Source organism: Osmerus mordax, chromosome 15 (genome assembly GCF_038355195.1).
Source record: "Osmerus mordax isolate fOsmMor3 chromosome 15, fOsmMor3.pri, whole genome shotgun sequence".
NCBI lineage: Eukaryota > Metazoa > Chordata > Actinopteri > Osmeriformes > Osmeridae > Osmerus > Osmerus mordax.
Genome location: NC_090064.1, coordinates 7,557,154 through 7,583,600, shown reverse-complemented (window position 1 = coordinate 7,583,600; position 26,447 = coordinate 7,557,154). Strand labels below are relative to the sequence as shown.

The following is a 26,447-nucleotide window of genomic DNA, read 5'->3' as shown; positions in this document are numbered from 1 at the left end:
GTCATAGCTGCTGCATGGCAGATAGATGTGTCCACTTACCCCCCCTTGCCCCACTCTTTCTCGTTCTGGCGTTATTTACCCTGAGTAACCGCTCCTTTTGGCCCCAGGAAGAAGGTCGACAGCAGCCCTGCTTCCCTGTGTTGGTTTTTTGTTTTATGTTTCAGAATAGGATTCTACCCCACAGTGGGAGCCGCAGCAACAGAGTGTACAGGATGTAAGGATATTTATCTCTATAACTATCTATAACATATAGAAAATATTGCAAATACCCTCTAGGATCCCACATGTGCACACACACAAATACACACAAACACACACCCACACACACGGCAGTAAAAGTTTACTTTGGAGAATAATAAAGAAAGCCCAACTCCCCCACACATTTTTTATGAAAGCACAAAGGACACAATCCTCATTATGTCTGTTTACCAAAACCATGTTCGAATCACTCCCCAAGGCAAGGTCTTGCGACTGCATGAATACCTTTTAGATCCCTTTTAACCTGTTAGATAGAACAGGATTAGGTTAACTTCTGGTGTCATACCACCATTACAAATTAATCTGCCTCTACAGGACGTTTATTTTCAAAATACTGTAATTTTCATTTCACTTGGCTGGGCTTGGGCCAATGTGTCTACATCTCCTGTAATAGAAATGTTTTCCACCTGTATTCAGACTTGTTCCCTGCTGCTGAGCTACATCTCAATGTGTGTGGGAAGCAACACTTTCAAGACAAATGCATAAAGGAACACATTCCACTGTTGTATTACTCAACTATGAACAGATGCGGTCTATAAAAATGTACAGAGAACACAAGCACTTTAGGACTATGCTGCCTGAGTACTGGGTGTGCTTTGTGCTTCATCATGTGTGAAATAGAAGTTGTCTATCATCAGGACTTCAGGCATAGCTCCATGGTTTCATTACTCACTAATGTAAACCACAGAATGCCTATTCTATTACCTTGACTTGGGTTTGATGGCATGTTGGTTTGTCCTTTATGGTGTACCAGTTTAATGGCGTAGCATTCTGCTAAGTTTATGTTAGCATACTGAAATGTTGAATGTGGTGTGCATTAGGTTCACCCGTAGAGTTAATATGCATGATACTGAATATGGTTTTGGGCTTCCAAAAATCTTTATGTCTAAATATAAAGAAATGGCCCTGAAGCTCGAAGTTGATCAATTTGGGTCTGGTGATTGTTACAGAACTCCCATAAGTTAAAGCTCTGTTGAACCTGCAGAAAGAGACACACGCGCACACACAGACACACACTCACACACAGACAGATACATTGTCCACACAGAGACACACACTGTGGGCGTGTTGCCAAAAGCAAACCATAAGGCTTCATCTCTGGAGATCTGTGCCTGCCATATGGGCCAAATTGAAGGGGGGGGGGGGGCTGAGAGGGCTGTGTCTGTGTGAGTGTACGTGTGTGTGTGTGTGTGTGTGGGGGGGGGGGCGGCAAAGTGAAACATGAAAAGAACCGTGAGCCAGCTGAAAAGCGAGACCTGTTTGTTTGCCATGTTTTCCAGTAAGTGTGATCTACAGCGTGATTTACTTTCAAATGCAACTATTATCTTGAATGGGTCTGATAGTGACGACCCACCACACAACAACAAGTGGGAACGCACGGTCGGGACACATGATTCAAACCACCAAGAACATGGGGACGGACATGTGACTTTGGCGCGAGCCAATGGACGTCTTTCGACGGACGTTTCATGGAACAAAGGCGTGCCGTCTCTTTGAAACATCGTTTGCGATCCGATTGTGCAGGAAATGAAACCGGTCAATCTGTTTCATATAGATCCTGTTCTGCAGCCTTCCTCTGTATCAAAGAAACTTTGAACTTCAGAAACAAAGAAACTGAAGGGGTGACCTTGACTTGTCGGTAACAAATCATTGTCAGTGAGCATGAAAGAGAGAGCGAAAAGAGTCGTAGTTGGTTGATGAAATAAAATGTTTTTTATTTTTTTTCTTCGTTGTCTTAGCCATGCAATCCAATATCTCTCATAACTGAGTGAGAACATTAGTTTGGGCACTCAGAGCTAAATGGATAGTGTGCGTTCGAGGAGGAGTTATTAAGGATAATTTGGGCTCAACTGGGAAATAGAATGAGTAAGTCCACACAGGGGTTTGTCAACAGGGAGCGTGTTCAAAGAGTCAGGGTCCTCAGGGGTTGTCTGCTAGTGTGTTTCACTGGGGATAGGCGTCACTGGAGACCGCCTGTTGGAGGCGATGTCCTAGATTCAACTCACACATCAACAAAATTAATGGTCTGTTTGATAAAAGAAAGTTAGCATTACCAATTCGCATCGCACCCCAACAAGTCACCTGGAATTCAGGTGGCTGAGCGGTTAGAGAATCGGGCTAGTAATCACAAGGTCGCTGGTTCGATTCCCTGCCATGCAAAAATGATCTTGTGTCCTTGGGCAAGGCACTTCACCCTACTTGCCTCGGGGGAATGTCCCTGTACTTACTGTGAGTCGCTCTGGATAACAGCGTCTGCTAAATGACTGAATGTAAATGTAGATGTAACAAGCAAAACATCACATAGGCTGTCTCACATCATGTTTCATCCTAATAAGCTTTGCGACACCACAAAATCACAAGTTCAATACAATAAGGATCATTGTTTTGCCACGGAAAGATTCAAACATGTTGGCCTGATTAAGTGTCTCGAGTCCTGAAGTACATTTCCCACTTGAAAGGCTGTCTGGATAAGGACATAATGCTAATTAGACACTAATAGAGTCTAAGACAGCCAAACAACAAACAAGAAGGTGCCATAATCAAGCGAGCAATGAGATAATTGCTTCCTCTAAATTAGTCGGCCCATGACCCAATTTAACCGTGAGGGAGAAACCCGCCCACTCAGTCACACAGCTTCTCATTTACCAAGACAACGCTCCACTGGCTTTGGCTGGGAGATGGGAACTAGTGATACGGTCCATGTTCTAACTGTAGATAGGATCTTGTGAAATGGTCCATGTTCTAGCTGACGAGTCTCTTATCTCAACGCCAATAGGTGCCCCTATCTTCCTCCCATCTGTTTCTGCTGGTCGCGAACCAAAACATAAGCAGCCTGTGTTACCCAACGTTCTCCGAGAATGAAACACCGAAGCGCCAGGAAAGGGACGTGGTAAATATTTGAGTACTTTGCTTCAGGGATCCTGTTGGCCTATTGTCTCCTCTGGGGATCATGGTGACCTTCGGGAAGGACGAAGCTACTGCTTCAGTAACATGAAGAGACACTGATGGTCTCACCTGCTGACCCTCACTTTCTCTCTCTCTCTCTCTCTCTCTCTCTCTCTCTCTCTCTCTCTCTCTCTCTCTCTCTCTCTCTCTCTCTCTCTCTCTCTCTCTCTCTCTCTCCATTCTTCCTTGTCCTGGCTAGTTGTGCAGACTGTTCCAGCTCTGGGCTCATGGTATGTTCTAACCCCAGTTATAACGAGGCCCTGAAGGGCTCAATTTCAGCGGCCACACGGGCCCAGCCTCCAGACTGCTAGAACAGTCTTTAAGTGAAGGCCACAACACAAACACTGTTCTTAAATGTGTGTTTTGTTACCAGATGCTGTGATATAAAAGATGGGTGGAAGCGGCCATGGTGACTTTAGGATAAAGAGCATATTTATTCTCTTTCTTTCTTTCCTGTCTGCCTTCTCCTGTTGATGGTACAGATTTTCAGCCCACTGGTAGAGCACAACCCCCATCAATAATAAGTGAGAGCACTGAAAGGGTCCTTAAGACAGCAGCAGGAAGAAAGCCACAGTGACAGACGTCTGAGTTCAGAACGGATTCTCCTATTCAAACATCAGTACCACTTAGTTTTGTCAGTCTGGATGAGTGCAAGTCTGTACGTATAAGGTCTAGTTACCAAGAAGGTGCTATTGTCATTCACCATGGATGGGCAGGTGACACAAGAGAAGGATAAGAGGGCCCTTCTGAGCCAAGACTGATTGTGAAGAGATTCATGGAATTCATTAAATGACGAATACTGTTGGCGCTTTTGCAAGAGTTGCATCATGACTGCTTATGAACTTCTTTGAACCAAATATTCACACACATGCAGTTTATAATCATGAACTTCACATTTAATAGAAAACAAGAAATGAATGTGGGCATGAATTAAATATGCTCAAATTAATCCAGTACTTGCTTATCTAATATTCATGACTTTATGTCACATTGATCAAGGGTCCCTCACTTGTTATCACATGTGATAACAAGTTGATAACATTGTATTAAGCTGTAATGGTGTATTCTGTGTATCACCTTCATTACCACTCAAATGAAACAAGCAACAGGAATATCAAACCACTGATGATCATAAAAAGAGGATTGCTATTTATTTGAAATGGTTGTACATCCATAAAACACAGTGTGTGGTGATTTGTCATGGCAAATGATTCATTTTCTTTTAATTTGAGTAAACATCAAATGACATCTTAGTGATGTTCCCTCAAACTACTCACCATATTGATATCCTGGGAAGAGCAACTTCACATTCGCATTCGACAAGTCTCATGGAGCTTTGTAGAAGTCCAGTTGAGGGAATGCATTTGAGACTTGGCACCTCGAAAATGGTTGCACTGTGTTTTGGAATCTGTTCCAAGGCAAATCAATCTTTTTTCATGTGCTCTAATGAGAGTTTTCACTACATCTTTGAATCGAAAGTTTTTTAACACATTCACCACACAGCAATACCAACTTTCAGCTCTGCATTTCTCGCACTGGCTTAAAGAACGTGTGTACTGTGTCTGTGTGCACTGCAAAGTCAAGTTCAGGGTTCAAACTGTCCAAGTATGTTTATTTACAAGGCCAGTTCTCCCAAATATTGGAAATGAATCAAGTCGATGGGTTATTTCAACATGAAAGCAAAACCCAAGAGGATATTTTTCAGGAGGTTATGTGCTTTTACAGAGCATATAATACCAGTCTAAAGAGAGATGGATTTATTCAGAATGCTGATGCTTGGTTACCATACACAGTGCAACAGTACTGTTGGATTTAAAGCATCCAGCTTGTTGTTGCAAAATCAGGATTTTGTGTGCTTGAACTCGTCACCCTTGCTACAGCAGACTGAACTCTCCAGCTTTAGCAAGAGAACAGTTTCATTTCATTAAAATCCTATAAAAACTACTTTCTTTTCCTTTAGTGCACTTGACAATGCCTTTTTTCAGTATTTAAAACATTCTTTAAAGCAACGTTCAATGAGTCAAGGCATTCTAACAGTAAGTGTGCGGGTGAAAACCCTGCCCTTGATGGGGTGTCAGGGAGACAGTGATGGAGTAAGCTTTCCTTTGTGGCGGAAGGGCATAAAAGCTGGAATCTAAATAACTGTGGAAGGCCTCGTGGCAGATTTATACTCTCAATGGCCGTGTCCCTCAAGTGATGTTTTCTGAATCGGGTGTGATAGATGAGGAGGAAAACATAGATTCACACTCAGATGACAAGCAGCACGTTGTGTTAATGCATCCTAAAGCATTCTTCAAGGCTCTCGTGGACAGAGTTGAATTTGTCGAGCGATAAGGAGATGGTGAGCATGCATTAGCCTGCTGACAAGTTTGCACGCGTATAAGATGAGCTTTCACACATGACTTTGTTTTTTTTTATCAGGTATACGGAAGAGGAAACATTCTGCATTTCAGTGCCTTTTGTTGTCATCGTTGGCCTAGATTTGTTATTTCTGTTTCGCAACAGTGCCTGTCTGACGGGCCACAATATGACCTTTAAAGTGTTTCTGCGAGAAGCCACGCTGCGCCTGCTTAGAGAGGCACCATGTCTGGTTAAATGAAGAAGAGGATTTCATGGCAACTGCTTGGAACCAGCAGTGTCAGCGTGCCCTCCAAGGCCATAGATCTTCCAACCTGATCAATGCGCTGCCACGCAATCAAACAGCCTTGCTGTCGACTGATTCTCCTCCAATATCTGCAATTCAAATATGTCTTTATCAGTGTGCCATGAGTGAATCGCCCACACCGCCTCTGTCTGACACTACTGACAGCTTAGCGCTGAGCAGAATTAATTTTTTGTTGCCTCAAACCAAAGTTTGCGTTTGTCAGAAAAAATCTGAATTTGTTTGACGAGTTTACGTTTTGATGACAGCTCTTGAATATTTGAACCATTTCCAATCACTCTAAAAAATACTTTTTCACAGTTTTCTGATCAAAGTTTGAAGAATTTCCAAGCCCACATCTTACAAATCCCAAACTGACTCAGTAATGAGTGCACACAGTATGGTGCTGTGGTTGTTAAACCATTGACAGGGGAAAAAAGATTCGGATTCTTGAAGTTGAGTACTGTATAAGCACTGTGCATTTTGTCCTGATTGCTAACATTGCTTTTCCCTGCATAAGAATACATGAATAATATTTCAGAACAATACAGCCACTCTACCCACTTACTTTGGGCTACCTTTCCCGAAGAAAGATTGTCAACAAACGAGGGAACTGGCACAGTTTCTTTTGCGATGCTCTCTCACAATCTGGGACACATCTGGTGTAGGATTGATGCAAACATTGGAGTTTTTTTGTGATTGCTTTTTAGAAAAGGAACCTGCTTCTTGAACAGGTGCATACAAAAAAATATTGTTTCAATTTCTCAGGTCATGTACAGCAAAAATCCTTAGGCCATTATTGGTGTTATTAATACAATCCTGAAACTGTGACATGGGTGAATTGGGTTTCTGTGGCACAATTTACACAAATCTGGATATTTTGTTTTCTGGTGTACTTGTGTAACATGCCAAGAATGTACTTAAGTATTGTGGTTTAAGAATACTGAAGGAAAACATTGCTTTGCTTCATTTAAAGATAGTTCTAAAAAGTTGTTGAATATGTAGGTCTGTTCTTGATTAGATTCTGACTGAAATCCTGGACAGAATGCTGTCAGTTCATTTTTTTAAATCATCGGTCAAATCTGAGAATATTCTTGTGGATGAACATTATTTCTCCATCAAAACAGTAAACATTGTGCTGAGTCGGTGGATTTTTTAAAAGGCTCGATTTCATCTCAACAAACATTTGATTCCAACATTTGGTTCATTGATCTAATGACTCCATGAGGACACTGTCCCTGCCCACAGCCAGCAGAACATCAACAAGCATTCTGCTGATGCCACATATTCTGTGCACAATGTAATCACCAGAGCTGGGGTGACAAATTGCCAAAGACAGGCAGCATCACATATAGGCTACATGCTACACAGTACACACATGTACACTGTTGCATTATTGAGTCACTGATTGCATTCCCTCTTTGGACCAGTCTTTTTCCAACCAATACTTTCAATGACAGTTTCAAATCTTTCCACGAGTCTTGGCTACCTTCGCAAATGCTTTCCAATCAAGCTGCATTGTGAAACACAAAGCAGTAAAGAAGCCCTGTTGTTTGCGACTCCTGGGTAACCACAGTGTCCTGAGTCTGAGTTAGGTCAACACCCTGCTGAAGCTAACCAAGCGTGTGTTCATGGGCTGTGCGATGTGAGCAGCTTCTCATTAGAAGTGCCCACCAGCCCTGGGGGTGACACGCAGGAAGGCACAGTGCTGCTCGGTAATGGCTCCCTCTGGACCTTCGTCTCCACACCTCCACCAGGGGCGGAGTCACGCTGAGCACAGCCTGGGAAGCAGGAGACACAGCTAAGCTGCTTGGCAAAGAAAGAAACAATCATTGATGATTAGGTCTTTCTGTCAAGGGCCCTGGAGGCGCCCGAAGGTGAGAGAGTGTTGTAGTGAAAGCAGAGATCCGGCTGCAGATGAATGGGGATCCTGAACAACCCCTGGTGTTGTAGTGAAAGCAGAGATCCGGCTGCAGATGAATGGGGATCCTGAACGACCCCTGACAAGGACCGGAATGCTCACACACAATTCCGATTTTTTCACGAGAATCTTTCCTCAGGGAGGCCGTCTCGCACGAGCTGTGAGAGATATTGTCTGGTGTCGGTGGAGGTAACAAAGGTCTCCCCCCTTGGATAAGAAGCTAAAAGTGCTGCGGAAGAGGTTCAAGGTGGGTTTAGAGTCTTTCATGTGAAGCCTCAGTTGAAGGCTGTCTATTGTGAGCCTGAGGAGGTTTCAAACAGAGGCCACACACCCGCCTGGCCTCGGTTACGGAGCTGAGATCCAGATGACAGGTGACACATCTGGATCAGGATCTAAGCTGGGCTGTGGCTCTGGAGAAGCGGGTTGGGATCACTCTGATGGTGCTGGTGTCTTTGGCACATCCTTCAGGCGGTTAATCACAGAAGCGTTACCCGAGTTCACCTTTCCTCAAAGCCCTGTAGAGATCTATCAGGTCAAATGTGAAGGAACAGAAGTCCATGGTGAAGACTGAGTATGCTGACAAGGTCATGAGACTGTTCGGTCACATGAGAAGGAAAAAGAGGGCAACTGACTGGCAGTATGGTAAATTGTATGATTATAAGATGTACTGTTCAACACCTGTTTTTTTGTAACCATTTTGCACACTGCATGTCAGCTACAGCATCATATGAAAGAGGTGACGATTTGAGAAACACTTACAGACCTGAATCCTAAATTATTTATTTCTGGCTGAAATAAAAAAAAAAAGAATTGCTCCAAAATTACCAGTAGTCTTGTTCAAGACATTGGCTGTACTGCTATAAAGTGATCATGATTCCTGCACTCATGAATATTACTATGAAGCGTTCATGTCTCCGACTATCCAACTGAAATAGAAGGCTTAAAAAGTAGGACAGTTACCATTGGCTACACAAAGGCATTCTTTTTAACATATAGGATGTTGAATAGTCAAGGGATGCTGGTGAGGCCCTGTAAATGTGATCACCAAACCCAACACACCCTGGGAAAACACCAGAGCCCCCCCTTCAACCTGAATTATTGACGTCCAATGATAACATAGTCCTGAGCGAATAACCCTCTGTCAAAGCAGGGTTAGTAGATCAATCCCCTGTTAATGAGCTTTGGAGGAAAACGTAATCTGTATTATTTTCTTTTAAGACGGAGACAGTGACCGTGGAAGTCTCCTGGGAATGCACAGCTTGCTGAGGTGGAAAAGTTGACATCAAGGTTGTTTTTTTTCTCATGCTTGACAATCTGTCCTTTGAATCCGGTTTGGATTGGTGTCAGAGGTGGATAGAATCTCAGCAGGTTATTTTCCAGCCAATAACCAGCTTCATTCAACTCTAGTGAGACAGCGAAAAAACGTGTTTAACGCTAGCTATTGATGTCGCTGTAGTTGAAGTAAGAAGATTAGGATTCTCAAAACTCAGGTAAACAGGTATTATTTCCGGCAAAAAACCTTTCCGTGAAAGTTTGTATAATACGACCTCTGACCTTCTCAGTGAGCTGTACAATTTGTAATCAAGAGGCTTTACTTGAATGTGCTGAACAACACATTAGAATGTTTAACTGAAACTCCAACTGAAACGCCAACTGAAACTCTAACTGAAATGTGGCTATAATTGTGGACCCCCTGTTGTGCTACTTAAAATCCTCTTAGGACCCCACAATGAGGAGCTGTTGATGATGCATGGGTGAACACTGACACCTGCTGGATAGCATGGGAAACCCATTCAGCCTCAAAATATTTCCACAACCCTCTCCTCTGTCCTGAATACAATATGACTGTAAGAGCCAATATTTTCTCATCAAGCGTGTGAACTTCAATTACAGTTTCAGGGTGTCAAACTTGTTTTTTGATATCCACTAGTATTTTTTTTTTTTTTTGGGGGGGGGGGGGGGGGGCTGCTAGTTAAACAACCTGTCAACAGCCATCCATCGCTTCTCTGTCTGCAAGGGTTTGGGTAATGTGAGAGTGGGTGTGGGGTACCTTGCTGAAGGTTATGAGATGGGAAGAGGCATTGAAGCTTTACCCAGAGGCGTGATTTAGAAGCTCATTCCCGAACCACTCACTGAAACAAGTTTGACAGGTTTTTGCACAAGCTGTTTTTAGACTCTCCGTGTGTTAGGCGACAATCCAGTCCTCAGGATTTCTTAACAACTTGATTATATACATAACATTGCAAAACTTTTTACAATCCTTTTATTATACAAGTACTTGAAACTATATTTAAATATCTAGATATATGTATATAACATTCTGTACATTGGTAAATGTACACAAATGTACATCATGGCTGATTTGTTAAATAATACTATTTTCTCTCAGGACAAAACTGTCGGCACTGGTTGTGTGGGTCCTGACATAAACAGTGTAAATTTTTATCCCAGCTATCAGTGTGCAGTCCATATCGTTTAGGAGTATAAAACTATAATCTAACTATCCAACTATTCTTGATCGTTTGTCCTTTAACTTTCGGAGTGTTTTTCAATCCAAATTTTTTTTTAGATGCTGTCACTTTAAGAAGGGCATCTGTTGCTGAATATACATCTTCTATGATCAATAGAGACAGAAACAGATGTGTGGGGATCAACACCCTCACATTCTAAGCATTGTGCCCATGTAAGCCAGGCAACTGTAAGGCGATATGGTAGTGTTGCTCATTAGTGCATATTCACATCCAGCGGGCGCTACTGTAGGTGCCGCCTGATGGTGTGGACTGGCCCTGCGTTTGGATGTTGTTCAGAATAACGTCTCTGTTGGAAGTCTCAGAGATCCCACTGTCTGCAAAAACAAACCGTGCACACACGCACACAACAACACACACACCAGTGTTTAGATCATATTTTGTGAACCTAGTTATTTTTGACATGAATAAAGGGTGAAATAAATATGTAAAACACACCACTGCCATTGGTGGTCGCATCACTAATGAGGGAGGGGCTTCGAGAGGGGGAGTTTAGAGGAACGTTGGTTGCCGAGGTTACAGACTGCTGCTTGATGCGGTGGGTTGCTGTGCGACTCCAGTCTGTGGGAGAGAGAGGGTGTTATTACTGGAGTGTCTAACCGACTGTCTGTCTGCCTGTCTCACTGTGTGTCTATCTGTCTGCCTGTCAGTGAAACAGTTCACACCTGAGTTCTCAGCCAATCGCAGCCTCCCACAGCAGAGGAAAGTTCTCCACTGCTTCCGAACACTGTCCTTCACAGCACAGTGGAACACAAAGATAAAGAAGCCTACAGACAGAGAGAGTGAGAGAGACAGAGAAAGAGAGAGAGAGAGAGAGAGTGAGAGAGAGAACGTTGTTAGGTTACTGGCACCAGCACAGTAAATACAGCATGTGCGTGCGCCCGCGTGTGTGTGCGTCTCACCCTGCAAGGAGTTGAAGATGGTGAAGAGGTAGATGAAGGGCAGGTAGAGGTCTCCCCAGGCGAACAGAGCAAAGCCCCAGGTGAGGCCCAGCAGGATGATGAGGCCGGCGATGCTGCGCAGGTCGGACATCAGGCCCCTGTTGGGGGCCACGTTCTGGGGGTTCTGCTTCTTGACCCGCGCCAGCTGCACCATCACAACGATGAACACCACCACGCTCAGCACAAACACCAACAGGAAGTAGGCCACCACACCCACGTAGAAGACTAGGGTGTTCCGAATCCAGCAGCTGGGAGGGAGACACACACACGCATACAAATGCACATGCAGACACACACGCACACAGACACACACACACAGAGATGGTTACCATCCTAAGTCACTCTACTGTGAGAACCCTGCTGACAGAAGCAATGTTGCAGCGCCAAAACTCACAAGTCATCCGTTGAGCCGTCTGTGTATTTTCCATATGTCACTATACCATAATTGTCCTTGTCCACCGCTATCACCACGACAACTACCACGAGGGGGAGTCCTGGATATAGAAAAAAAACACACAAAAAAACAGACTCGCATCAAAAAGTATGTGAAAAAGAGTGCACAGTTGTGGGATTTGTAGTTTTCCCAGCCGTCCTCACCCCAGCCCAGCAGGGAGAGCTTGAGCATGTATCTGCTGAGGTAGGGCGTGAACACCCTCACGATGCTCAGGTACATGTGGAGCGCCTCCAGCCCCGTCCAGGTGAACGAAGTCAACAGGAAGTAGTGCAGGAAGAAGGCAGTGCTGGTGCACAGGCCCGTGGCGGGGTAGAGGGCGAGCCAGCCGTCCAATAGGAAGAGCAGGTTGAGCAGGAGGAGGGACAGACACAGCTGGATCAGGATCTTGGAGGGGGTGTCGCGACGTAACTTCCTGTGAGGAAGATGGAGATGTTGTCGACATGACAAAGGGAGAGAGGAAAAACTAATACAGAATAAAAGAAAGAAGAGTAGGAATATAAGAATGAGAGATAGAGACGAGCAGCCTTACTGGAAGGAGAGGTAGGTCAGCAGGGTGACGGACAGGAAGATGGCTGAGAGGCCACAGCCGATGTAGGTGATGAAGGTCAGGATGAGAGCCTGCTGCTTGTCCCTGACACCCTGGTCCGTGTGTTGAGACAGGTCCTGTACAGAGGTACCACACACACACACACAAACATTCACACACACATACACACACACACACACACAAATGAATGCCTGTATGAAAGCACGCAGGACAAACGACACACACGCAGGTTCACACTCGTGAGTGAACACTGACCAGCAGTATAGCAAAGGAGGTGAGGTGATTGCAACTACAGGTGGTGTCTTCGTCTGTGGTGTTGACCAGAGAGCAGCCAGTAGAGTTCCATCCCCCTGCAAAGTCTGAGCACAACATGGACAATGTCACCATGACAACAAAGCTGGCTCAACCAGGAGGACAGGAAGTGACATGTAGTGACTTCCTGCTCACGCACCATTCAGAGTGAAGTCCCAGAACACACAGGAAGCCGTGAAGTTTCCCTGAAGAAAGAGGAAGTCAGCACATCAGACATCAGCCTCAGAAACACACACACACATACAGTACACACTCACACACTCACACACGTACACACACACACATATATACATATGCACAAACATGCACAGACACACACACACATACACACACATATACACATGCACACACTCATTCACACACACACTCTCTCTCTCTCACACACACACACACACACACACAAACACACAGGCAACTCACAGGGGGGTCTGTGTTTCTCAGGGTGAACTTGATGTTTTCTCTCAGTCCACTGATTGACAGGTTGGCCACACTGGAGCCCAGAACAGGACTGATGACCTTCCGCTCGCCCAGACCTCTGTCCTACGCACGGAAGAGGGGGAGAGAGGAGTCTAACTGTTTACTAATTCTCTAAGACACCTTGATAGAAAACGAAAGGCAGAGAGAGGGAGAGGAAGAGGATAGGAGAGAAAGAGAGAGAGAGGAGAAAGAGAGAGGGGAGAGGTTATAGGGAGAGAGGACAGAGAGAGAGGACAGAGAGAGAGAGAGAGAGAGAGAGAGAGAGAGAGAGAGAGAGAGAGAGAGAGAGAGCAGGTACCTTGAAGAGATTGGCATTCTGGTAGAATGTGAACTGGACTCTGTTGGCCAGCAGCTGTTCCTGAGGACTCAGGCCTTCAGTCAGGGAGGAGGGCAGAGACACAGATCCCATAGGAGACACAGACCTCTTGGCCCGCCCACCCGCGCTTACCTGGAGGACACACACACGTGTACACACCAAGATCAGGGGCAAGACACCACTGATGATGACCACACATGCTTGCACTCAACAAGCAAAGAGCATGTGGTATCAAGGAGGGCAAGTATAAAGGTGATGTGTGATGCTGGTGCAGTGTTACCTGCAGGCTATTAGGACTGGAGATGCTAAAGGAGGCTCCCTGGAAGCTGGTCCCATCCACTCTGGTGACAGCTAGAGCCAGAGAGGCAGTCGACAGGACCCCGCTGTTCCCTTCAAAGTCCAGCTTCAGCCCAAGACTGTCCACAGCTTTTACCAACCTGGGGAAAGGGATCGAGAATGTGTGTGCGAGTGTGTTCAATTGTGTAACTGTGTGAGTTCAAGTGTGTGGGGATGTGTTTCAGTGTGCGTGTTCGAGTGTGCACACAGGTGTGCGTTTTCAAGACGATCATGCTAACCTGTTAGCAGAAGCTGAAATGGCTGTGGGGTCGGCAGCCATCAGGTTGCTGATGACTGTGAGGGCCTTCTGTCCCACCGACTTGGAGATATTAGGACCCTGCAGAAGCTGCTCTAGCCTGCTCACCACCAGCTCCACCTGCAGTCATCAAAGACAGCTCACAATTACTCTGACCCCACACACAGCTCAGTAGGGTCACAGTTTTAACAGCCAACAGCTTTCAGTCCTCTGGTTACCTATGACAAAGGAGGAGGTGGTGACAATGTGTTTTAAGTTTATTACCATTTGTAACAAGTACAGGTTCAGGTACATTGGAATTATTTGGTCCTGCTCCTCTTGACATCACCTAGTGGCCTATCTAAACCATTAATACATAATCTAAACCTATAATAAATAATCTAAATCTATAATAAATAATCTAAAGCTGTATTAAGTGGTGTGCTCTGACCTGGGAGGAGTTGAGCTGGCCCTGAGTCATCTGAGACAGCTGGTCTGCTTCCTGTTCCTGCGCTGTACCGCCCGAGGTGGGCGGGGCTGTGGCTGTAGTGGGTGTGGCTGAGACGGTGGTGGGTGGAGCTGTGACAATAGTGGGGGGAGTCTTGGTTGTAGTGGTTGGAGTTGTTACTGTAGTGAGCGGAGGTGTGGCTGTGGTGGGAAGGATTATGGCTGTCTTGGGTGTGGTTGAGGTTCTGGTTGGTTCCGAGACATTTTTGGACGGAGTTGTTTGGAGAGGTTCTCTGGTTGTGTTCGGGTTAATGATCGGGACAGCAGTGGTTGCGTTGGGGCTGATGTCAGTGTCTGTGGGCCTGATAGGGTTGTAAATAGTAGATGAAGGGGCGACTGTGGTTGTGTTGATGCTGGAGTTAAAGTCAGCTGTTGTGTTGGGGTTGGAGATGGGGCTGACATCAGCAGTCACTGTCGTTGTGTTTTGGCTGGTTTGGGCGGTTGTTGTGACTGAGCTGTTGTCAGACACAGATATGGTGGTGGGGGTGTGGTTTCCATTAACAGTGGTATTGCCAGGGGTATCAGTTGTGTAGTTTACGGTTGCACTACTGGGGTAAAATGTTGTGTTGTAAAATGATGCACTATTGGGAATTGTTGTGTTGTCTGTTCTGTTGTCAGGACCTTTTGTGGTGTATGTTGTGTTGTCAGGCATAGAAGTTGTGTTGTGTAGTGTTGTGTTAACAGGGGTAATTGTTGTGTTGCCAGAGGTAGCTGTTGTGTTGCCAGGGCTAGTTGTTGAGTTTCCTTGGATAATTGTTGCGTTGCCTGGGGTAGCTGTTGTGTTGTCAGGGCTAGTTGTTGTGTTGCCTGAAATAATTGTTGCGTTGCCAGGGCTAGCTGTTGAATTGTTTGGGGTAATTGTTGTGTTGCCTGGGGTAGCTGTTGTGGTGCCAGGGGTAGTTGTTGTGTTGTCAGGGCTAGCCGTTGTGTTTCCTGAGATAATTGTTATGTTGCGAGGGCTAGCTGTTGAGTTGTCTGGGGTAATTGTTGTGTTGCCTGGGGTAGCTGTTGCGTTGCCAGGGCTAGCTGTTGAGTTGTCTGGGGTAATTGTTGTGTTGCCTGGGGTAGCTGTTGTGTTGTCAGGGCTAGCTGTTGTGTTTCCTGGGATAATTGTTACGTTGCCAGGGCTAGCTGTTGAGTTGTTTGGGGTAATTGTTGTGTTGCCTGGGGTAACTGATGTGTTGTCAGGGCTAGCTGTTGTGTTTCCTTGGATAATTGTTGCGTTGCCTGGGGTAGCTGTTGTGTTGTCAGGGTTAGCTGTTGTGTTGCCTGGGATAATTGTTGCGTTGCCAGGGCTAGCTGTTGAGTTGTTTGGGGTAATTGTTGTGTTGCCTGGGGTAGCTGTTGTGTTTCCAGGGTTGGCTGTTGAGTTGTTTGGGGTAATTGTTGTGTTGCCTGGGGTAGCTGTTGTGTTGTCAGGGCTAGCTGTTGTGTTTCCTGGGATAATTGTTACGTTGCCAGGGCTAGCTGTTGAGTTGTTTGGGGTAATTGTGGTGTTGCCTGGGGTAGCTGTTGTGTTGTCAGGGCTAGTTGTTGTGTTTCCTGGGATAATTGTTGCGTTGCCAGGGCTAGCTGTTGAGTTGTTTGGGGTAATTGTTCTGTTGCCTGGGGTAGCTGTTGTGTTGTCAGAGCTAGCTGTTGTGTTGCCTGGGGTAATTGTTGTATTTCCAGCGGTAGTTGTGTTTTGCTGTATTATGTTGCTAGGGGTGATTGTTGTGTTGCCAGGAGTCCAAGTTATGTTATCAGTGGTAGAAATTGTGCTTGAAAGTGTTGAATTGTCAGGGGTGGTTGTTGTGTTACCAGGGGTAGAAGTTATATTGTCATGTGTTGTGTTGTCCGGGGTAGTGGTTGTGAAGTGTAGTGTGGTGTTGTCAGGGATAGTTGTGTTGTAAAGGGTGGTTGAAGTGTTGTCAGGTGTAAAAGTTGTGTTGGGCAAGGTTGTGTTGCTAGGGGTAATTGTTGTATTGCCAGCAGTGGAGGTTATGATGTCAGGGGTAGAATTTGTGCTTGAGAGTGTTGAGTTGTCAGGGGTAGTTGTTGTGTTATTGGGGGTAGCTGTTGTGTTATCAGGTGTAGAATTTGTTTCATGAGGTGTTGTGTTGTCAGGGGTCGTTGCTGTGTTGTTTACTGTTGTTTTGTCTGGGGTGGTTGTTGTGTTGTGAAATGTTGTGTTGCTAGTGGTAGGCGTTGTGATGTCAGGGGTAGAAGTTGTGCTGTGTAGTTGTAGTGTTGTGTTTCCAGGGGTAGGCGTTGTGATGTCAGGGGTAGAAGTTGTGCTGTGTAGTTGTAGTGTTGTGTTGCGAGGGGTGGTTGTTGTGTTGTTACGGGTAGCTGTTGTGTTGCCAGGGGTAGTACTTGTGTTGTCAGGGGTAGTTGTTGTGTTGTCAGGGGTACTTGCTGTGTTGTCAGGGGGAGAAGTTGATCTATAACCTGTTGTGTTTAATTGGAATGGAGAGTTGGTGCTTGTAGTCATGCTGGCGGAAGCAGTGGGCAACTGTGTTGTGTTGAGCTTTGATGCCTCAGTGTGCGTGGCAGGTTGCTGTGTTGTGTTAGCTGGTTTCAGGGGGGTGATCTCCATGGGAGATATGCTGGTCCTGTCTGCATTCTTGCTAGTTGTAGCATTCTCAGAATTAGGCTTGGTGAATGTGGGCTGTGGGCTGGTATTGGCTGAGACAGGATCAGGGGGAGGGCCAAGGCAGCTGTCCGTCAGGAGCATAGCAAGAGTCTCTCCTTTTTGACTGTGGAGAGAACAACAGAGATACACAATGACCTCCAGCATGAAAATTTGTTTTTAACACAAAGGCTGTTTGAGCCCAGCCCTGTTAGCTGGAAGAGTAACACAACACTAGCCAGCCCAGTCACACCCAACACAGCTATGCTGTTGCATCAGCCCTGTGCTTTCAGACAGTCAAGGTCACGGGTTAATATACCTACTGTAGAGTGTGTATTGTGTGTTTCCGTGTGTGTGTGCATGCGCGTGCTGTGTGTGTGTGTGTGTGAGAGAGACTGACCAGGGCAGCAGGGGGGGTGACTGGCACATCTGAGCGTAGCTGAGGGGGGTGTAGCCCCAGGTCAGATTGGTATTCAGTAGACCAAGGGAGCCACACAGCACTGAGAACACACACACACAGAGAGAGAGTCATACACAGCACTGACAACACACACACACAGAGTCATACACAGCACTGAGAACAGACACACACACAGAGTCATACACAGCACTGAGAACACACACACAAAGGATCACACACTCAGTCTGCACAATACAAACATACACATACAAACACAGATGCATGTACTGACCCATGCGCATCACAGGTCTATCGTATATGATGTTTGGGTTGTTGTTGAGGAGTGACTTAATAACGTCAGTGAAGTTACATATATCCTGCACAGGCTTAGACAACTGCAGCAAGACCATACAGCTGTACAACCTGACAGAGAGAGCGAGAGAGAGAGACAGAGAGTGAGAGAGAGAGACAGAGAGAGAGAGAGAGAGAGAGAGAGAGAGAGAGAGAGAGAGAGGGAGAGAGAGAGAGAGAGAGAGAGAGAGAGAGAGAGAGAGAGAGAGAGAGAGAGAGAAAGTGAGAGATAAGGGAAGAGAATAGAAGAGAGTAAAGTAAACAGAGAAAAACCACAATTTAAATATAATATGGATACACTACACAATAACAAGAACACACACACACACACACACAATGTTCTACCTAATGTCTGTTCCATGGCACTCCAGGTGAACTGCCTGCAGAGACAACACGATTAATTATTGTACTGGTCATCAACAAGAACTTCAAGGATTATACATATGTTAAACATGACTGTTTGTATGTACTCAACATCTTGGACATGTTTACTACCTGATAGATGCTTGAAACCAAAGAATATCCTTCACACAACGACCTGATGAAACAGAAGGATGGAAGTGAGTTAGACGTGTGTGTGTGTCTGGTTTACAGGGCTCGATGTGTGTGTGTGTCCGGGTTACAGGGTTGAATGTGTGTTGTTGTGGTCTTACGGTGGTAGGTTGTTGCAGGGTGAGACTTTATTGAGGTTGGACATCTGCAAGACAAAGACAGAGATCAGGATGACTCACAACAGTACTGATCACACACACACATACACATACACAACACACACACACGGAATACAAAACTGAACAACATCCACAAACAACTAATACACACATATCTTACCATGGTTTCTATGTGACTGGCCGTGATGTTGGGACTGGTGATGTTGATGCTGAAGGCATACAAGCCGCCTGGATGGAGATGATAGAGGGAGAAAGAGGAGAGTTCACACAGGGCTACGGAGGACATTCATGGTACGGTTACTAAGCACTGAAGTGGCTGTTTATCATGAGGACGTCACAACACAGTTAACCGAGAGATCTCTTCTGTAGACACAACTCTGACAGGAGGCTTACTTGGGTTGTTGCAGAAAAAAGAACAGTTGCAGGTTTGTTGTTCCATGTTGCCTGAAACACACACACACATTGACAAACACACACACACCGACACAGACGCAGTTAACGACAGTTCACGGATACTGTGAATGACGGAAGGCTAAAAATGCTGAAGGGTGCTAATGCTCGGTGTGTGTGTGAGTCAGCACTCACGCTCGCAGGACTGATTGGGCGGTACGTATGAGTGCTCTGGACGAGATCCTGGGTCGAGTAGCGAGCTGGAGAGATAAACACACACAGGCATCACAGACACACACATAAACATGACACATACACACACATAAACATGACACATACACACACGTAAACATGACACATACACACACATAAATCTGTATACGCACACATTTGAGACTGCAAACACACTCCTCCCCATCTTACCAAGTGAGGTCGGTGTGTGTGTCTGTTTGACAGACGTCTTCCAGAGGAGAGGACGAGGTGCACTTCACAAACCCTCCGTTAGAGGGCGCCGTGTCCATACACAACCCACGCCCTGACACAACATTCCAGCAATGAGAAAGCAATGATCTTATTAGATTGTTATGATAATGTGTTATCAGGTGAGTTTGGGTTACAGTACTGCATACAAATGTGTGTTTTGGTACCTGATGTGTGCATGATTGTGTACATTACATTTACATTTAGTCATTTTAGCAAACACTCTTATCCAGAGCGACTTACAGTAAGTACAGGGACATTCTCCCTGAGGCAAGTAAGGTGAAGTGCCTTGCCCAAGGACACAACATTATTTTTCACAGCCTGGGATCGAACCGGCAACCTTCTTATTATTAGCCTGATTCCCTAAATGCTCAGCAACCTGACTCCCTGATATCTGACACATATACTGTATGTGTGTATTGTTTTTGTGTGGGTGCGGTGCCTGTGTGTGAGAGTGTGCGGGAGTGTTTGTGTGTGTTCGTCTTTGGTTGTGTGTGCATGTGTGCATATGTGTGAATGTGTGTGTGTGTTTGTGCGTGTGTGTGAATGAGTGTGTGTGCGTGCAAGTGTGTATACGTGGGAACGTGTGTGTGTGAATGTATATGTGAATGTGTGGATGCGTGTGTGTGTGTGAATGTATATGTGAATGTGTGGATGCGTGTGTGTGTGTGAATGTATATGTGAATGTGTGGATGCGTGTGTGTGTGTGAATGTATATGTGAATGTGTGGATGCGTGTGTGTGTGTGAATGCGGGTGTGAATGTGAATGTGTGTGTAGCGCCCCTCACCAACTCTCTCCACCTCCCCCAGGACTGTCACCTGCACCCCAGCCCCGCCCCTCTGCAGAGCTGCCTTCACACTGCAGACAGAGACCGTCTGGCTGAGCTGCAGCAGCACACTGCAGTTAGATCTCCTGCACGCACGCACACACACATACACACACACACACACACACACAGAGAAGAGTCAGACAAGAGCAGAAGGGTGTGAGACAGTAAACAAAACTCATGATCCCTCTGGAGCAAACATTCACAGCACGCACACGAACACACAGTACCTTATGTCTTGTTTTTTGTCACAGGTCACCTCCACCCCCTGGAACAGATGGGAACGCGTCAGAAAACAGGGTCAACCTTTGTTGAACTTTACATTTCAGAAGACAGTGGAACAGTGAATGTTAGATTGAGGCCAGTTCATGACAGGGGATGATGAAGCAGTTCTGAACCTGCGTGTGTCCCTGGCACATCAGCAGACTCTCTCCTGATGAGGACCCAGGAGTCACGCTGGCGTTGGCAGACCCCGAGCCCAGCCCACAGGCTCCGGTTGTAAACAGACCAGCCACCTGGAGAGAGAAATCCTGGGTGAGAGGGTGAGGAGGTAGGGGCAGGGGGCAGTAGCAAGGGCAGAGGCAGAGGCAGACTCAGGGGTAGGAGGCAGGAGACTAGGGCATGGGCATGTCAGGGGGGCAGTTTCAGGACCCAGGGTAATGGGTGATGAATAGCAGCAGTAAAACAGAACAGGTGGCACTTTGGACTGTTGCTCCGATCACACCATTGCATTCATCCAGCCCTACCCAGTTTAGGATGTCTGCCTCGCTCTTATTGGCTCCTGTGGCCTCGACGTCAATCAGCACCCAATAGAAGGCTGCTGTGGAGTGAATACAGGAAGTTGTGAGGAAAACAGCATCAATCATTTTGATAGGTTGAATGGGGGGGGGGGGGGGGGGTTACTCACTCTGATTGGAGCAGAGCTGTGTGAGGTTGCAGTGCACCAGTGGAGACTCTGTGGTTGAATAACAGTACAAAGTCACAAACACGCATCAAAACCGAGCAGGGGACTTCTGCAGTACACATTATATGATTGTAGCTTTGTTGTAGATCGACAGCCATCACATACATGTATGAACAAAACTAACGTGCATGGCACAAACATAAAACATGAGGAACACTGCTCACCTGTTGACATTGTTGTTATCGATGTTGGAGGTGTGGTGGAGAAATGACTTTGAATAAAAGTGGCTGAGTTGGTTGTGGGGGGCAGGGTTGACGATGTGGGTGGGGGTGGGGTTTCAGTGCTAGCTGAGAGATAATTGGTTGAGCTGGTCGTAGGGGGCAGGGTTGATGATACTGGAGGGGGAGGGGTTTCAGTGCTAGCTGAGATCTGATTGGCTGATCTGGTTGTAGGGGGCAGGGTTGACGATACTGGTGGGGGTGTCGTTTCAGGGCTAGCTGAGATGTTATTGGCTGAGCTGGTCATAGGGAGCAGGGTTGACAATACGGGAGGGGGTGGGGGTTCAGTGCTAGCCGAGATCTGATTGGCTGACCTGGTTGTAGGGGGCAGGGTTGACAATACTGGTGGGAGCGGGGTTTCAGTGCTAGCTGATATGTTATTGGCTGAGCTGGTCATAGGGGGCAGGGTTGATGATACTGGAGGGGGAGGGGTTTCAGTGCTAGCTGAGATCTGATTGGCTGACTTGGTTGTAGGGGGCAGGGTTGACAATACTGGTGGGAGCGGGGTTTCAGTGCTAGCTGATATGTTATTGGCTGAGCTGGTCATAGGGGGCAGGGTTGACAATATGGGAGGGGGTGGGGTTTCAGTGCTAGCTGAGATCTGATTGGCTGACTTGGTTGTAGGGGGCAGGGTTGACAATGTAGTTGGGGTTTCAGTGCTAGCTGTGATCTGATTGGCTGACTTGGTTGTAGGGGGCAGGGTTGACAATGTAGTTGGGGTTTCAGTGCTAGTTGTGATATGATTGGCTGATCTGGTTGTAGGGGGCAGGGTTGACAATGCGGGAGGGGGTGAGGTTTCAGTGCTAGCTGAGATCTGATTGGCTGACTTGGTTGTAAGGGGCAGGGTTGACGATGTGGGTGGGGTTTCAGTGCTAGCAGAGATCTGATTGTCTGACTTGGTTGTAGAGGGCAGGGTTGACGATGTGGGTGGGGGTGAGGTTTCAGTGCTAGCTGTGATCTGATTGGCTGAGCTGGACATAGGGGGCAGGGTTGGCGATGTGGGTGGGGGGGTGGTTTTCGTAGCAGTTGATAGGAGATTGGCTGAGCTGGCCTTAGGGGGCAGGGTTGAGTCAGGTGGGGGTGTGGCTTCAGGACTAGCTGTGATGAGTTCTGTGATTCCATTAGCTGTCAGGGTTGAAGTGACTGTTGCAGAAGCTGGTGTGAAATTGGTGTTGGTTGGGTCATAAACTGAACTGTGATTGGTTAATGCTATTATTGATGGAATGCTGGCTGTTGGTGGATCTGTCGTAGTTGAGGGTGCAGTTGTGATGGTGCTGGTTGGAGGAAAGTCTCTTCCCTGCCCTACAGTACTGGCTGAAAAGGAAAAGTAATTTACTCAGGACTGCACTGACACCCAGTAGAGGGCGCTCGTGTTCACACACTCTCACACAGGAAGACATGTGCAGAGACACACACACACGAAGAACACTCACACACAAACATATACATAGCAGACACACACATACAAGCAGGAGACACAGACACACAACCATACACACAAGTAGAAGATACACACAAACAACTACACACACATACAGGAGATGCACACATGCTTAATATACACTTAAACACACCGGACAGATTGTCACCAACATCTCGTCTCACCCGTCTGTGGTCTAAGGGAGCAAACAAAAGAAGGTAACATGCAACATGCAACATGCTACATACAACATGCATCTACAAACTATGGCTACTTTAGACAACTCAGTGTAACTGTAACACTGATGTACAGCATGCATCTACTAACTACTTTAGATAACTCAGTGTTACTGTAACACTGATGTACAGCATGCATCTACTAACTACTGTAGACAACTCCCTATTACAGTAAGGCAGACTTAGTACATTGAACGTCTACTGGTTACTATAATGCCATGCAGTTTATCAATGAAAATACAATTTTCATTAGAATCTCTAGTCATTTAGAGTTGTTGCAATCCATGCTAAATATGTGTGTGTGTGTGTATATGTATGTATGTATGTATGTATGTATGTATGTATGTATGTATGTATGTATGTATGTATGTATGTATGTATGTATGTATGTATGTATGTATGTGTATGTGTATGTGTGTGTGTGTGTGTGTGTGTGTGTATGTGTAAGTGTATGTGTGTGTGTGTGTGTGTGTGTATGTGTGTGTGTATGTGTATGTGTATGTGTGTGTGTGTGTGTGTGTGTGTGTGTGTGTGTATGTGTATGTGTGTGTGTATGTCCTCACCACCACACAGCAGACCGACATCCCTTTTCATCGCCTTCCCACTGGTCACTCCCCACAGCCGTGAGTCCCAGCCAATCACAGAGCCGTCCTCACAGGGCTCGTGGTCCATAAGGTCCGCCCACACTCGGAACATATACAGCTCTAGCTGGCCTATCACGTTCCCAGTGACCATGTTCCTGGAGCGACAGCCCAATCGGAGAGAGCCGCCGGGAGGAATGGCCTGAGCGATGACCGTCCTTTCAGCCACCAGACTGCTGTTCACCTGGGACGTTCCATACAGTCACAGACACACAGATGCAGGAACACACACAGACACACACAGAGACACGCACGCACACAAAGAGGTGAGCACAACTGACCCGGAACCGACACAAAAGTATAACGTTCTGTGAACCTACAGTGGCTGTTTCTGTAAAACAGGAAGTCAGTTCTTCACCTTCAGACTGAAGCGGTCCCCCAAAACATCCCTCCTCAGACACACCCTGTGCCACTGTGCGGGTGAGAGGGCGATGGGGAAGCGGTGTCGGACGCCCAGCAGCCAGCCGTACAGGGCCCCCGCGTCCCCCTCCAGGCCCAGGTCGGGGCGGGGGGCCCGAGGGGAGCTGTAGGAGAAGGCCACCCAGGACCCGGGGGTGACCACGCGGACGTGAACGCACACGGTCATGTGGAACAGCAGGGGCAGTAAGGTGTGGTCCTGTAGGGTCCAGTACTCACCGCAAGCGGTCAGGACTGCTTTGCTGTCCCCCAGGAAATACCCCGTCCCTGGAGAGAGAGGGGATGGGGGGAGAGGGAGACAGAGAGAGAGACAGAGCGAGAGAGAGGGGGAGAGAGAGAGAGAGAGAGAGAGAGAGAGAGAGAGAGAGAGAGCGAAGGAAAGAGTAGGCGATGGATTGTCAGACTAGATGGGATCAGGGCTTCGAAACAGTAACAAACGCACAACGTTCTCCCTCCCTCTCCGTAGTGTTCTCTACCTGTCCCTCCATCTTCCTCGGTCTCTCGACCTTTCGCTCTCTCTCCCTATCTCCCTCTTACTCCTTTGTTGTCTCTCTTTCTCCCCGCCCCCCCCCCCCCCCCCCTCTCTCTCTCTGCCCATCTGCTGCTCCTCTCTCCGCTCTTACCCGGGGGTATGAGGCTGAACAGCAGACACAGCCAGAAGATTGTGAAGACGGGTCGCATCGACCTCCTCTTCTCTTTGATGTCGAGGCAGCACATTCTTCTGAAAGTACGCAGACACAGTAGTTACAGTACACACACTCTGTCTGTCTGTCTGCCTTCCTGCCTGTCTTGTCTATCTGTCTGTATGTCTGTCTGTCTATCAGTCAGTCTATTGGGACCGTTTTCCTACTTGTTGTAGTTTTGCCTTATCTGATGACTTTGTTGTTTTATAGCGTAGTTCTGCTATGCACTATGTACAGCACTTTGGATCAATTTGTATTGTGTTAAATGTGCTTTCTAAATAAAGGTTGTGGTTGTTGTTGTACAGCACTTTGGTCGGCATTGGCTGTTTTTAAATGTGCTCTGTAAATAAACTTGTTGACTTGTTTGCTTACTTGTCTACCTGTGTGTCTTTCTCAGTTTGCCGCTGATATACATCTACTGATCACTAATCCATAATTTCCATGCCTCCTAATATTTGTATGTTGACAAATGTCCAGTCCTGTTAGCCAGCTGCCTGATATATTTCCTGTAGAGGGGCAGTGGAGTGTTATAGGAAAGTCCCCATTGGCCCCTTTGCGTGCAATCCTCCACATTGTGTTTGGTCTGAATGCAGAGAAGTCCCGATGATAAACACAGTGTCTCACTTCCCCCTCGAACACCTCCACCATCACCACTTCCTTCTCGACTTTGTGAGACTTTGTGAGATTTCTGTCTCGTTGGTGCATGTGTGTGCCCGTGTGAGCATGTCCAAAGGGGAAGTTCCTATACATCTGCATTTACATATTCATTCAGTTGTTTGTGTCTGTGGTGGTTTTGTTGACCAACTTCCTTGCATGGCACCAAGCAGAAACAGAAACATGCAGACAGTTGAGGGTGTAGAGAGACACAAAGAGAGGGAGAGGGTGAAGAGAGAGCGAGGATGAAGAGAGAGAGAGAGAGAGAGAGAGAGAGAGAGGAGAGAGAGAGAGAGAGAGAGAGGGGATGAAGAGAGAGGGAGAAGGTGAAAAGAGAGTGAGAGGGTGAGTGAAGAAAGAGAGGGAGGGTGAAGAGAGAGAGGATGAAGAGAGAGAGGGAGGGTGAAGAGAGAGAGGATAAAGAGAGAGAGGATGAAGAGAGAGAGGGAGGATGAAGAGAGAGAGGAGGAGGGTGAAGAGAGAGGGAGGGTGAAGAGAGAGAGGGCGTGAATACAAACAGAGAAACAGACAGAGGGAGTGCCCACTGTATATGGAACAATGTTGCAAACAATGATTGTCTGTCATCAGGCATGTTCAAATCAGGAATGCTGATTTGCTAGACATAGGATGATGCTGTCATCTTTGCCGTTTGCCGTCATCAAGCCAACCACAGCAGACAATTCTTCTAAGGTCTCCAGTGTTTGTTGATTAACTGTATCTTAATATAGATCAGGTTCAGATCAGGTTTCTATTACTGTAATTGTTGAAATGTAACTTTTTTAAAATGTTCACCCTACATTTACACAGTCACACACAAACGGCACACATTCTAAATATCACAGACCCCATCATGTGGATTTGATGGAAACTCAGCTTGATTAGATTGAAAATCAAAAGATTTTTAAATAAAACATTCTTTGGTAGGATTCACAAATTTGGACGGATTATCATGCCTAGTGTTATGTTATCTCTCTGTAAGGCTATCCCTTTAATACTACAGCATAACATTCCTTTAGACTGATTTGTAATGTTTCGTCATGTAATGCTATGTACACGATAGAACAT

General features: G+C 46.4%; 1 protein-coding gene across 2 annotated transcripts; it reads right to left on the bottom strand.

Annotated features, from left to right (window-relative positions):
- Nucleotides 1–9,742: 9,742 nt before the first annotated feature.
- adgrg2a (adhesion G protein-coupled receptor G2a) lies at nucleotides 9,743–24,967 on the bottom strand. Of its 2 annotated transcripts, none has more exons than XM_067251239.1 (33): nucleotides 24,669–24,967; nucleotides 23,987–24,312; nucleotides 23,551–23,812; nucleotides 22,906–22,947; nucleotides 21,278–22,645; nucleotides 21,057–21,104; nucleotides 20,896–20,969; nucleotides 20,548–20,664; nucleotides 20,380–20,417; nucleotides 20,111–20,235; nucleotides 19,266–19,377; nucleotides 19,038–19,102; nucleotides 18,846–18,896; nucleotides 18,613–18,680; nucleotides 18,435–18,478; nucleotides 18,277–18,319; nucleotides 18,127–18,161; nucleotides 17,723–17,853; nucleotides 17,431–17,530; nucleotides 14,364–17,157; nucleotides 13,917–14,053; nucleotides 13,622–13,778; nucleotides 13,324–13,473; nucleotides 12,969–13,088; nucleotides 12,688–12,733; nucleotides 12,492–12,595; nucleotides 12,219–12,352; nucleotides 11,833–12,101; nucleotides 11,630–11,729; nucleotides 11,197–11,483; nucleotides 10,960–11,061; nucleotides 10,733–10,855; nucleotides 9,743–10,611 (listed from the first exon to the last, which is right to left on the bottom strand). In XM_067251239.1, exons 1-33 carry the CDS (start codon nucleotides 24,760–24,762, stop codon nucleotides 10,502–10,504), a joined length of 7,776 nt encoding a protein of 2,591 aa, XP_067107340.1. In that variant the 5' UTR covers nucleotides 24,763–24,967; the 3' UTR covers nucleotides 9,743–10,501. The 2 variants fall into 2 exon arrangements, with proteins under 2 accessions (XP_067107340.1, XP_067107341.1); XM_067251240.1 differs by having other exon boundaries at nucleotides 20,896–20,966.
- Between the last annotated feature and the right edge of the window lie 1,480 nt (nucleotides 24,968–26,447).

What these genes read in the sequence shown, in the direction of transcription:
- adgrg2a (XM_067251239.1), bottom strand. Translation starts at nt 24,762, where the DNA reads ATGTGCTGCCTCGACATCAAAGAGAAGAGGAGGTCGATGCGACCCGTC. An exon ending in TTTTTTCTGCAACAACCCAA is followed by an intron (nt 18,681 to 18,845) that starts GTAAGCCTCCTG and finishes ATCTCCATCCAG; the next exon opens with GCGGCTTGTATGCCTTCAGC. An exon ending in TCACCCCCCCTGCTGCCCTG is followed by an intron (nt 17,158 to 17,430) that starts GTCAGTCTCTCT and finishes TTCTCTCCACAG; the next exon opens with TCAAAAAGGAGAGACTCTTG.